This window comes from Polypterus senegalus, chromosome 2, assembly GCF_016835505.1.
Source record: "Polypterus senegalus isolate Bchr_013 chromosome 2, ASM1683550v1, whole genome shotgun sequence".
Taxonomy (NCBI): domain Eukaryota; kingdom Metazoa; phylum Chordata; class Cladistia; order Polypteriformes; family Polypteridae; genus Polypterus; species Polypterus senegalus.
The window spans coordinates 122628710-122642851 of record NC_053155.1 but is presented as its reverse complement, the minus strand read 5'-3'; the positions used below and the strand labels follow the sequence as shown (position 1 = coordinate 122642851).

At 38.6% G+C, this 14142-nt stretch overlaps 1 protein-coding gene and 1 long non-coding RNA gene across 2 annotated transcripts in view; one reads left to right on the top strand and one right to left on the bottom strand.

Moving 5' to 3' along the window:
• The window catches only part of atm (ATM serine/threonine kinase), a 184802-nt gene that overhangs the window by 103120 nt on the left and 67540 nt on the right, over positions 1-14142 (top strand). Inside the window, exons 27-30 of the mRNA XM_039744508.1 lie at positions 3858-3973; positions 4803-4929; positions 5464-5663; positions 7448-7622. Coding sequence (XP_039600442.1) covers positions 3858-3973; positions 4803-4929; positions 5464-5663; positions 7448-7622 — 618 coding nt within the window. The remainder of the gene's footprint in view (positions 1-3857; positions 3974-4802; positions 4930-5463; positions 5664-7447; positions 7623-14142) is intronic.
• LOC120523301 overlaps positions 1-14142 on the bottom strand; it is a 93168-nt gene that overhangs the window by 16278 nt on the left and 62748 nt on the right. The window lies entirely within an intron of this gene.

Sequence of the window (14142 nt, the reverse complement as noted above, 5' to 3'; positions counted from 1 at the left end):
TCAACAAGTAAACATCAACAAAAGAAAGGCTGAAAGACAAAGAAAAATCCGAGCAAATAGATCGATTGAAGAAAAAGAAAATGAGCGTCAGAAAAACGCTAAAAGAGACTCAGAAGAGCAAACCTTACAAAAAGTTGGCATTTACTTGCCAGAACCAGTATTCAGCCACGGTCAGTTATATGTTGCATTATTAAGAGTTAGAAGTTTTCCAGATGTTGTGGTCAAGGTTGTAGATGGTCCTGAACAAAGCAAACTCAGAAAGAATATTTAGAAGAAATGTTGTCTGTAATGAAATTTTATAGTAAAATTTCATGAGGTAAAAAAATAGAATTTTTATCCTAAATATCTTCTTCAGATATTGTGTATTACAAAGTTTTACACTAAGGCAATATAAATATATATAATTCACTAAGGCAAGACGACCCTGGAAAGCACGCCGGAAGGGGCGTGGATTCACTAAGCCGCCGACAAGTGAGACACCTATGGCGCACGCAGGAAGGAGCCACGGCCACCAACTCCAAGACCATTGGATACGACGACAACTGGCAGGGCCACGCCCACCAACTTGGACGCGACGACACAGAAAAAATGTTGTCATTTATGTTCGTCTGTCGTAGAGGCCACATGCAGTGCTTGTCAGGTTAATGTCATGTACCTCCGAGCTACGTTGACTGTCCATAGAGGCATGTTTCTCGCGGAGGTGAATCGCCATATGCAGCATGTGAAACGGTTTGCGAGGGTTATCCCATGGGATCCTTAAAACAATCCTTTAAAACTGAGGTTAAAGCACAATGAAGGAATCAGTCTTTAAAAAGCAATAAGCCCTGTGCCTCTGTTTCATTACCGTCTCACCTACTTCTCCAATACAGGCCCTGCAACAGTCGAGACGCTCTGTCAGCAGCTGAACTGCTCTGTGCCTGACCGGTTCACACAGAGGCAGCGCAAGAGAAAGCCGCGCCAGAGACAGTCAGAGGCACACACACAGGCAGCTGGTGGGCGGCTCTCCGTGAGTTTCTCTTGCGAGCGGGCACATGACCAGGCGGTGTGTATGCTTCGAGTGCGAGGGTGGACGCGACAGGACCATCTAGGAAAAATCATGTCGCGGATGTGATTTGCTGTATGCAGTGTGTAAAACAGTTTGTTTGTCGCAGAATCGCTGTATGCAGCGTGTACAACAGTTTGCGAGGGGTGTCCCTATGTCTTTCCAGAAGTGTTCAACCATCAATAAATAATTATGCGGCATTTGTTATGCCGCGGGTTCACTATTGTCTTGTATTTTGCTCTCTCCGGAGTTCCATCTTTTCATTCACTTACTGTTGTATTCTCACACCAACCCGTTTTAGACAACTGTGTCTTTCCAGAAGTGTTTACCATTTAATAAATAATTATGCATGAGATCGAGCGTGGGTAAGCCGTTGAACCACATTCGGGCTGCAAACCGTGGAATTGCCACTAAGTGTGACTCATACACGCCCACTGTTTTCGTCCCTCCCACACGTTGACTGTTGATAGAGGCATGTTTCTCGCGAAGGTGAATCTCCATATGCAGCGTGTAAAACTGTTTGCGAGGGGTATCCCATGGGATCCTTAAAACATTCCTTTACAACTCATGTTAAAACACAATGAAGTGACCAGTCTTTAAAAAACAAGTTTTCGGTTACGACACACGACCGCGTGCAGCATAGAAAAGTGTTTTACATGCTACATACAGCAATTCGCATCCGCGACAAACATGCATCTTCTTAGATGCTCCTGCACTTTGTACACACCCACCTCGCTACCTGTGCCTCTGTTTCATTACCGTCTCACCTGCTTCACCAATGCAGGCCCTGCAACAGTCAAGACGCTCTCTCAGCAGCTGAACTTCTCTGTGCCCGACCGGTTCACACAGAGGCACCACACTACGCGGCAGGACTATCTAAGAAGAGGCATGTTTGTCGCGGATATGAATCGTTGTATGCAGCGTGTGAAACAGTTTCCAAGGGGTTTCCCATGGTCTTAGACCCATCGAAGAAAAATCATGTCGCAGCTGTGAATCACTGAATGCAGTGTGTAAAACACTTTGTTTGTCGCAGATGTGAATCGTTGTATGCGCGCGTGTAGAGCAGTTTGCGAGGGGTATTCCATTGTCTTACAGTTGGTGGGCGAGTCTCTGTTAGTTGCTCTTGCGAGCGGGCACATGACCACGCAGTGTGTGTGCTTCGAGAGCGTGGGTGGACGCGACAGCACCATCTAAGAAGATTCACATTTGTCGCGGATGTGAATCGCTGTGTGCCGCGTGTACAACGCTGTATTGTATGTTACCCTCTCCAGAGTTATATCTTTTCATTCACCTACAGTCGTATACACAATGAAGTAAGCAGTCTTTAAAAAACGAGTTTCCGGTTACGGCGCACGAACGCGTGACCATAGCAAACTGTTTTACACGCTACATACAGCAATTCGCATCCACGACAAACATGCGTCTTCTTAGATGCTCCTGCACTTTGTACACACCCCCCTCCCACCTCGCTACGACCATGGTCGGGTGTCTTTGTGGATTATATATAGAAAGGCAGCTAAAACCGCACAGAGCAATGAAAAGTCTACGTGAGTCACAGGTGCATCTGGACTGTACAAAGACATTGAGCGGGCAGTGCATACTGGACGAGAAATCAGCAGACTAGCATGATGGAGGGAGCGGAGTGGATGTCCTTCTCCTCTCTTCCTGTTCCACCCTCCGCGCCTGAGCGCTGCACGGACGATTGTGTGTTGGTTTGTTCCGTGCATTGTTTCAATGTTGCTTTTCTTGCTGATTTATTACATTACCAATTTTTCAAATGTTAATTTTCTCCCTGTGCTTAAAAATCATTAAAAAAACGGCCTGATTATGCGGCGTATGGTACGCCACGGGTTGGCTAGTTAATTATACTTACTGTATTGTCATATACGTTTCTATTTTATTTTTATTATTATTTTACTTTAGGCTTCTTGCAAAAATATTTTTGACAAAAAAAAATTAAGAAAGACAAGAAACAGAATGAGGTCAACGTCCCTTTCCATTTAATATAGATTGGTCCTACTAATGTTTATGCACTACTGTTCTAGCGCCCGTTATTGTAACGGGCTTAATGTCCAGTATATACATATATATATATATATATATATATATATATATATATATATATATATATATAATGGGTGTTATTGGATTCTGTTCTGGCTTTTTTTTAATATAATTGCCTTAAAAAACATTTTAGCAAAAGTGTCAAGATTTCACATTGTTTAGTTGATGTTTATCATTATATTGTCTATTTTTTCATTCTGACAGTTTTTTGTTCATTTGTTGTTGTTGTCTGGTTCAGGAAATTGTCCATCAATTATGTCACTAAAGATGTATGATAGGCTGCAACTCAAAGTGTCCTTACAATGCTTTTAAGTGTCAATACCATGAATATGTGATGTCACATGCAACATTTTCTATTTAAACTCATGATCTGCATATCTTTTCTGTCTGAATTTTGATATATCTTAGAGAACAAACCTTAGCTTTCAGAAAAATATCCAAATTGAAAAAATACAGGAATTTAGTAGCATGATTAACTGCTGTAGTTCCAGGGAGATGTATGCTGTCAATAGGTAATGATGGTTACATGCCTCAACTGAAATGTATGTTGTTTTAGTAAATCTGCTTGTGTAAAGCTCCATAGTGCATAGAAGCTCCATAATTTTGTTTATTATGTCAACTTTAAATTCTGTTGAGAATGACACATAATTCTCATTCAGACAGATAAAACACTGTGTGATGGTTTATAAAATATCCATAGTAATCCATAGTAATTCTCATATTACATAATTATTTTTATTTTCATTTTTAGAAAATTGACATATTAATTCATAACAATTTGCCTGAAATAGTAGTGGAGCTACTGATGACTCTGTATGAGGGAGCAAACCAGGAACCCAGAGAAGAAGATTTGAGAAAGTTTGTGGGGTAAACACATAGGCTATACAAAATTTTTATTCTTATTTAGAAATTGCAGGTATTTTTACTCCTATGATAGATGTATGCCCAAAGTGAATTCTCAGAAAGGCACCCAATACTGCCCTGAAATGGATTTAAATGTATTTGGGAATGTTTATTTTATATCATTATGTACTGTTTTAATTAAACAACTTACAACCCCTGTCCATCATTAGTAATGTCTTGGCTATATTTTGAAATCTATTTAAGTATCAATTTCTATCAAGAGCATTAAAAGTTGTGTGATTCCAAACTTCTCAATGCAAGTGAATAATTTTTTACATTGTTTATTACTTTGATTTGTTACTAGTCTTTTGTATTTCTTATATACTTGGTATACTATGATTATTTTCAAAATACTTATTTAAGCAATTCAATGCTGAATGAAATAGTTTCTTGCAAGGATCTTTATCCACAAAAGTCTGTTAACACCCATCAGTCCCAGATTGCATTCCATCAGTAAGTGCAATTATATGCACACCATTAAGAAACCTCTTTAAAAGAATAGTTAACAAAACTTTCATTTTTTGTAGCAGATGGGAAAACTTCATGATATAGTTAAATGAAACAAAAAAAAAACCAAGAAAACAAAAAATGAAGACAAGGGAATAAAATGCAAAGTTCACACAAAAAGTGTCCAGATAGGATTCTAACATCTTTATTTACATTAATGCATATTTACATTATACCGCCCTGGACAATGATTAATGCTTCACAAATACCAGTAAATAAGTACATTTCTGTTGTTTTACTATTTTTGGTTAAGTCCTTTTGCAAATAATTTCTTTTCTTTTTTTAGGGAACTGGATCCTGCACCTAATCCACCTTGTTTTCCATCATATGTAATAAAAGCCACATTAGATTACCTAACCAAATGCCACGGTCCAAATTATAAAAGTTTAGTAACCATTCTGTCAAAGAATCCTGTAAGTATTGTTTTGTTCTCTGCTTGGGCATTGGGTAGTGTTTGATGCAAAATTTAACAGATATGATTAAAGGAAAGAAAGCAAGGTTTGTAAATAAAGGGCTGTTATAGACTAAGTAAGATAAGACTGGTTTATAAGTAGATAATACATACTAGTGAGTACAGCATGCATCACATTTAAAAAATAGATATTGAAAATGTAGGTGAAGCCCTGTATCAAACACATAATGAGGTGTGCAAACAGGACAAATATTTATTGGAATATATGTAAAATAATACCTTTTGTAATAGTTATAATAATTCAAATCTGTATTTTTAGTTTTAGCTTGCTGGCTCAAATATTTCTTTAAAGTAGTTAAAGTGGAGTTAACTTTTGAAAAGTGATTTTGTTTAATTTGGCCAAGGAATTTTGATATGTTATATATTTTTAATACTATAGTTATGCTTGCAGTGAAGGATACTAGGAATTTCAGTGTTATTTCTGAAGCATTTTAAATCAGCTTTATGCTTATTTGTTTTTACATTTTTTCCTTAGATATCAATCCAAAAAATTTTATTTTCTATATGTAAACAGTCATCTGAGACCACAAATATATATGAGAAACATAGAATCCTGCTAATGTACAGACTTTTTGTGAATTTACTTCTTGATGAATTGAAAGATGGGCTTGGTGGGGCTTGGGCTTTTGTCCTCAGGGATATGATATACACTCTCATTCATCACATAAACAGCAGGTAAGATTTTTCCAGAATTTTGTAGTTGTAATAAGAATTTACATTTTAATATTTCAGTGTAGATAATATTAATTAAAGGTACCTAAATAATTGAGGCGTGGTCTTGGTACTATTTTAATAAGAAATAGTTCATGTTTTTTGCCTTGTTTTCTGTTGATACTTCATCATATTTTTAGAGTTTTTATCTCCCAAACCAAACAAAAACAAAAGTTAACAAATAATTTTTGGAATGAATAAGTAAGGCCAATTTACTTAATAATAATGTTTTTTTTTAATAGCTTTAAACCATCAATCTATTCATTAAAAATTCACTGAAAATGTCATATCCAATTATAGGATCTAAGGGTGCCAAAGTCTATCCCACCAGTCTGGGTGTAAGGTAGTAATTATTTTTGTATGAGGCAGGTCCATCACAGGGCATACATGCTCATTCCATGCCAGTTCCATTCCATGCCAATTTAGAATCAGCAGGTACCCTAACATGTTTGCCTATAAGAGAAATATGTAACATCTAGAAAAAAAACATCAAACATGGGAATAAGGTGTAAACTCCGCTGTAACCTTTACCAAGAAATTTGTATTTAGTCTAACCACTATTCCACAATTCCACCATGGCAGCATTAATGTAAGACACACATGCACATTTAATTCTGCTTAGAAAACGTATGTCAACCAAAGAGTTGGCACAAGTCTTTTGTACCAATGTTGAATGTTTACATGGTTTCCTCAGCTCTATTATTTCAGATCAAGGTGTTCAGTTTAAAAAAAAAAATGGTACATACTGTGAATTTAACCCTAGGATATCACCATGAAGCAAACAGACAAACAGAGAGGGTTAATCAAGAATTAGAAAAATTTGTCAGCTGTTTAAGCAGTTCCAGTCATGATAATAGTAGTGAATTAGTGCCAATAGCAGAATTTGCTAGAAACATTGTATATAATTCTACACTTAAAATGTCTCGTTTTGAATAGATCTTCCATTAACTTTATCGTTAATACTGAGTGTTTCTGAATATCTTAGCTCTTTAAAAGTGTATGTGGCAATTGGTTAAAGGGAGTTTAACTGCAAAATGATTTGCAGACCCGTAAGAGGAGGATAACTTCAGAGCATAAGGCCGTTGGCAACTTGTGATATCTGTTTAAGTGTAAACTGGCTCCATTTTGTATAGGTCCATCTATAATTAGATGGTGAATGGGACCGGTATCAAAGCCAGCCCACTTCAGAATTCACTCCATGATTCATTTTTCCTGTTAGCCCATTTTATTCTAAGAAAACCCCTCCACGCTTGGTGTCAGTGGATAGTTGAGAAGAATACCAAATTCAATTTGAAGTTTTTGAATTTCACAATTTTGAAATTGTAGCAAAATGGTTTTCAATTCATTTCTTTTGATTTGTCATGATGTACACTGTTTTTTTAAATCAGATGGAAAAAAAATCATACTTTCAATTTTTATTGAAAGTTTAATATCTGAGTCAATAAAATGTGAAAATTGTTTTGGGGGCTGAATACTTTTTTAAGGTATTGTATCTCCATGACCCTATCTATAGTTCCTCAGAAGAGATTAGCAATATGAGATTCCTATTTCAGGGTTAAACACGGTAACAAATTTGTTACGTTGCCTTTTGCAAATACAAATCTTTTCAACTGTAGAGTAATGATAATAATTTTTCTATTTTATAATTTGCATGTCCCAAGTCAAGAATACTTGCAACCTTTTATTTACTTATTTGTAATGTAAATCTGATAGAATTAAGTTTTTTTTTTCTATTTTTCTCTTTGCAGACCAGCTCATTTGGATGAAGTATCAACTCGCAGTTTCTCTCTCTGTTGTGATCTTCTGTCTTCAGTATGCCAGAATGCTCTGAAATACTGTGGAGATGCTCTGGAAAATCACCTTCAGGTCATTGTTGGAACACTTACACCAACTGTGACTGAACAGTCAGCCGTTCGTCAACAGGTATGTGTGGCTGTGATTACCAGATTCTGTCTCCAAAGCACTACCGTCCACCATACTGCTTGGCAACATATTCTATGCATCTGTGATTCTGTAATTGCAAAATGTATCCAGAGCTACTTTCCATCTATGTCCTTGTGTTATTGTTGAGGAACTCATTATAAGGTATCAGCTTTTAATTTACACAGTACTAATTAATTCCCTTTATAATTTTGAATACAATACTTCTTTCTTGTCACCTACTAAACTCTGTTACTTCACTGAAAAGGCTCATTCCTTCAGTCTTTTCCAATTAAAAATTTTTTTAGGATTTCTCTAGCACAATTATTATTTTTATTTTTTGGTTATTTTTGTAATGTGGAGGCCAAAACTATATACTGTGTTCCATATAAGGCCTCACAATTGTATTATATAGCTTAAGCATAATATTCCTTTTCTTACACTCAACACAGCCTTCTTAATTGCTTCTGTACTCTGCTTGGATATAGACAGCGACAAGTACACAGTAAATCTTTCTCATTATGTGTTCTTTCATTTTTCAGAATTCCCCATTGTGAATTTAAATTGAACATTTTTACCTCCTATGTGCACTACTTTTAATAAGTTTAAAATGATTAGCAGATCGATGGTAGAAATGAAGCACAAGTTAACTAAAAAAACTGAAATGGAAGGTTAATTTGGAAGCAAAGGATCTCTAGGTAAATTTAGGAAAGAACAAAGGGTTTGGAGGGAAAGAAAAAGTGCATGTATGTGTGGCATGTGCAGTATGGATGTTGGGGGAAACTTAGTCCAATGTACTTTTTTCGAAGGGGGTGCATTAAAATATGTAGTAGTGTGGGTAGTCTATACACTGTGTGCACAATTATTAGGCAAGTGAGTATTTTGACCATATCATCATTTTTAATGCGTATATTTCCACTCCAAGCTGTATTAACTTGAATGCTTATTGGATTTAAGCACGTCAGGTGATGTGTATTTGTGTAATGAGGGAGGGTGTGGCCTAAGGAGATCAACACCCTATATCAAGGTGTGCAGAATTATTAGGCAGCTAGTTTTCCTCAGGGAAAATGGGCCAAAAAAGAGATTTAACTGACTCTGAAAAGTCAAAAAATGTAAAAAGTCTTTCAGAGGGATGCAGCACTTTTGGAATTGCTAAGATATTGGTGTGTGATCACAGAACCATCAAACATTTTGTTGCAAATAGTCAACAGGGTCGCAAGAAACGTGTTGAGAACAAAAGACGCAAATTAGCTGCCAAAGATTTGAGAAGAATCAAACGTGAAGCTACCAGGAACCCATTATCCTCCAGTACTTTCATATTCCAGAGCTGCAACCTACCTGGAGTGCCCAGAAGTACAAGGTGTTCAGTGCTCAAAGACATGGCCAAGGTAAGGAGGGCTGAAACCCAACCACCACTGAACAAGAAACATAAGTTGAAACGTCAAAACTGGGCCAAGAAATATCTGAAGACAGATTTTTTTCAAAGGTTTTATGGACCGATGAGATGAGAGTGACTCTTGATGGACCAGATGGATGGACCTGTGGATCAGTAATGGGCACAGAGCTCCACTCCAACGTGGAGGTGGGGTACTGGTATGAGCTGGTATTTTTAAAGATGAGCTAGTTGGACCTTTTGCATTGAAGATGAACTCAAAATCAACTCCCAAACCTACTGCCAGTTTTTCAAGACACTTTCTTCAAACAGTGATACAGGAAAAAGACCATGATTTTTATGCAGGCCAATGCTCCATCACTTGCATCGAAGTTCTCCACTGCGTGGCCAGCCAGTAAAGGCCTTAAAGATGAAGGAATAATGACATGGCCCCCCTTCCTCATCTGACCTAAACCCTATTGAGAACTTGTGGGCACTTCTTAAACGCTAGATTTACGGGGAGAAAAACAATACACCTCTCTGAAGAGTGTCTGGGAGGCTGTAGTCACTGCTCCACAAAAAGCTGATCGTCAACAGATCAAGAAACTGACAGACTCCATGAATGGAAAGGCTTATGACTGTTATTGGAAAGAAGGGTGGCTATATTGGTCATTGATTGATTGATTTATTTTTTTTGAAATGTCAGAGATGTTTATTTGTAAATTTTGAGGTGTTTGTTTATTATTCTCACTATAACAGATGAAAATAAACAAGTGAGATGGGAAAATTTTCATTTTTCCTTTAGTTGCATAATAAATCTGCACACTAATAGTTGCCTAATAATTGTGCGCACATATGTATTCCCCTGATGATGTTCACACTCACATTTCCGTCGTGAAACATTCAGGTTTCAGGTTTATTAACATTTTGGATTGACTGATAGCACTGTGTTTGTTCCATATTAAAATGAATCCTCAAAAATACAACTTGCCTAATAATTCTGCACTCCCTGTATTTGTAACATTTGTATCCAAAAAGTGTGTGAGAAGAGTACAGAATTCCAATGTAATAAGTGTATATTTAGGCATCGGAAGTGGTGATGTTTTGGAGAAAGTACAGTTCTGCTACTTAGGTAAGTACAAACAGAGGTGTAGGCATTGCAGTGAGAGAAATGAAAAAAAATCCAAAAGCTGTTCCCCATTTTGACTTTCAAAGGTGCCTGTTTGGCATTGAAATGAAATGAGAAGGTGGGTGTTTTGAGCATCATGGAGCAAGAGAAGGATGAATGTTGAGTTAAGAGACTTTATACACAAGCAATATATATATTGTACTGTGAGGAAACAGAGCAAATGGTTCAGGCATGTGGAGTGAAGGACAGAGTGTAATCGGATGAAGAGGTGCACCAAGTTGGAAGGGGGCCATCCACTAGACAAGAGTTATTGAGAGGTATGTTGGGCTAATATGAAAAGAATGGGTACCATCCCGGTGAATGCCCAGGACCATGAAGAGTGGAGGAAAAGATTTGGGGGACAACTGAGTAGTCTGGGGTGAGGTCATCATCCATCCATCCATTTCCTAACCCGCTGAATCCGATCACAGGGTCACGGGGGTCTGCTGGAGCCAATCCCAGCCAACACAGGGCACAAGGCAGGAACCAATCCTGGGCAGGGTGCCAACCCACCGCAGGACACACACAAACACACCCATACACCAAGCACACACTAGGGCCAATTAAGAATCGCCAATACACCTAACATGCATGTCTTTGGATTATGGGAGGAAACCGGAGCGCCCGGAGGAAACCCACGCAGACACGGGGAGAACATGCAAACTCCACGCAGGGAGGACCCGGGAAGCGAACCCGGATCTCCTAACTGCGAGGCAGCAGCGCTACCACTGCGCCACCGTGCCTCCCACATGGTTATACAGTATTTCTTTAATATCTTATGAGATATATTGTAGCAATAACATTTTTTTCTATAGCACATTTTCTTACAAAGGGAATGTAGCTCAAACTGCTTTACAAGATGTTAAAGAAATAGTTACAAGAAAAGAAAAAACTAATTAAAATCACATAAGAATAATAATGAATAAACAGTATATAAAATAGCCAATGCACACTTACATAAGCTACATAAGCTAGGTATATAATTAAGAGAAGTATAGTCCATAAATATAGAATTGTTTTCTTAAGTCTCTAAATGTAAGTCCGATGATAAGGTTAGGTGGACAGTAAACAAATCTCCAGTTAAGCTGGAGAAACAAACAAAATCTGTAGAAGTTCCTGGCCAAAAGACCGCCTAGTCCCCCAAATTGGTTATTCTACCTAACATAAATGTTCTTAAGGAGTTCTTTATTATAGTTTTTTTTTTTTAAGGCTGTTTCTAATGAGTTTGCACACACTTTGTGTGAGGCACTTGCAGATTTGGGTGTGACTGCCGGTCCTAATGTGATGTGGGAGACCTTCCGTAACAAGACCATGAAGGTTGCTGAGGGTTGTTTTGGTGTTACCGGTGTTCCCAGAAGGAGGTGTTTCATCTTGCAGGGCACCCTGGATATCATCGAGAGGAGTCACAGCGCATGGCTCAATGACAACTTTGATCTGTACCGGGAACTGAGAAGAACGGCTGCGAGGGCTCTGAAGGCAGATAAAGAGGTGTTTGTTAGAGGAATCTGTGAGTAAGTGACACACCATCTGTGGTCTAGTGACCCACGTCCTGCTTACAAAGGAATCTAAGCATTACGCACATCCAAATGTGTTCCTCTGAGAGTCGCAGTCAGGACAGCTGATGGAACAGTCCTTACGGATGACACTGCAATTGTGACCCGCTGGGCTTGCTACTTTGAGCAGCTGTTCAAAGCTGATTCTCCGGCTAGGACTTTAGATATGTCTGGGTCCATGGTTCTTGAGGCTGATCCTCCAATTAGCTGTGAACCACCCAATCTCACTGAGATTGCACAAGTGGTGAACCAGCTCAGGGGAGGAAAGGCTGCAGGGATCTGTGGTATCCGGGGTGAACTTCTCCAGGCTGTTGGTAAGGCTGTCCCCCTGGCATTGCAAGCAACCTTTGCTTCCATTTGGGAGACTGGCATCATCCCAACTGACTGGAAAACAGGACTTGTTGTCCCTGTCTGGAAAGGGAAGGGTGATCGCCTGGATTTCAGCAACTACAGGGGCATAACACTGCTCATGGTGCCAAGTAAGGTCTTTGCTAGGGTCGTCCTGAATAGGATTCATGATTACTTGCTCACCTACCATCGACCGCATCCTGGCACTGAGGGTTCTCAAGGAGCGCAAAATGAGAATATCGGCAGAGTTTCTTTGCAGCCTTTGTCGATTTTCGTAAATCGTTCAACTCAGTTGATCAAGCTGCCCTGTGGGACATCCAGAGGGTTCGCGGGATCCCCTCGAGGTTGCTGGATATCATGGCCATGTCTATACACTGATAGTTTGAGTGCTGTGTATATTTGTCTCTTATTCAGTGCGCGCAAGAACATGCAGGTGGGCCAGATGCTGTGTGCTACAACATGCTGACGGTGATCAACGTACATTTTAAAAAAAGAAAGAGTCAAATATATGTGACGTTTTGAAGAAATCATTTTATAACACGATTTACCTTTATTTATTTGCTTACTTCCTAAAGCCTAAAGTCACAAGTAGTGTGCAGAGGGCATGCTCAAATATGTGTGTAATGCCATGAAAAGTGCCTGCTGACACTTTAGTATGCAAGCAATGGTATGTGCATTCTTGCTCCGATGTAGAAGGGAGCTGAGTTTACCTCTGTTACAGCGCGTCTATGTGAAAACAGCAGTGTCAGATGCGGGGTTGGGGTGTGTTTGGGCTCGTGAACGCGGCTGAGATAATAAAACTAAAAAAAAAAAAAAAATACCTTTACAAGTATCATAAATTACACCGGCTGTTACAGACTGAAATCAAATGTATGTTTTTATTCTAAAATAGTAAGACTAAGAGCAATTTACTTCTCAAAACGGAGTGGTGCAGGATCAAACTCGCAACCTTTTGATTCCCAGTCGGCAGCTTATTCTATTGCGCCACGGAGGCAGTCATAATAAACGGGTGTCAACGGGCAGTTATATTTTTGAATAAAAGTGCAATTGTTGTGTTAGATCTGTACCTTTTGTGAAAGTATTTATTTGATACTTCAGGCTTCATACATTATATAGTTTATGCCTACATTTTGTCATCTACTACTAGAATATGAAAAACGTTTCTGTTTTAACAATGTGTTTACACAGATTACTGTAGAAATGGAACAGACATGAAATGCGTGTGTTCCAAACAACGATCTATTATTTCCACTCTAAAACTCCACTTCACTCCCAGAAAATCAATCAAGGCATGAGCTGGGAGAAGTTTGTGCACGTTCCAAGTCGGTGGGGGGATGGAGTAGCCGGCATCTTGCAGCCTGATTTTATCAGCACATTTAGATGACAAAAAACACTGGTGAAGAGCTGTGAACGATTTTAAGAAGCGATTTAAGGTGGGACGGATTTACAAGTTTTTTCGTAGGCTCTGGTAATTCTAGTGTTAATTAACTAATTAGAACTAATTGGATTAGAGTTTTTAAAAGCAAAGGATAGACTGAAGAAAACTGCTAAATATGTATCTGATAGGCTTATGTACTTAGATGTTTTAAATTGCACATTGTCATAGAATATATCATTTATAAATTTTAAAATAACTGTCTAATTAATAACTGTCCAGATGGATGGAAATACTAGCACAGTCAATTTGAAGTGATTATTGCCTATTATTATTGGTTACAGAGTAATATAGGCTAAGCTAATAATGTAGGTTAGAATAGGTAGCATAGTATTAATTAAACAACAATGTACCGTGTTTGCTTTGGGAGAGTTTTTTTGTCAGTTTAAATTTGTCGATTTTCGTAAAGCATTCAACTCAGTTGATCGAGCTGCCCTGTTGGACAATCTGAGACTTTGCGGGATCCCCTGAAGGTTGCTGGATATCGAGGCCGGCCTGTACACTGGTACTGTGAGTTCTGTGCAGAGTGGAGGCAGAACCTCTGTATTTTTCCCAGTTGATTCTGGGGTTCGTCAAAGGTGTGTTCTTGCTCCTACTCTGCTCCTACTGTTCAATGCTTGCATGGACTGGGTGTTGGGCAAGGTTGT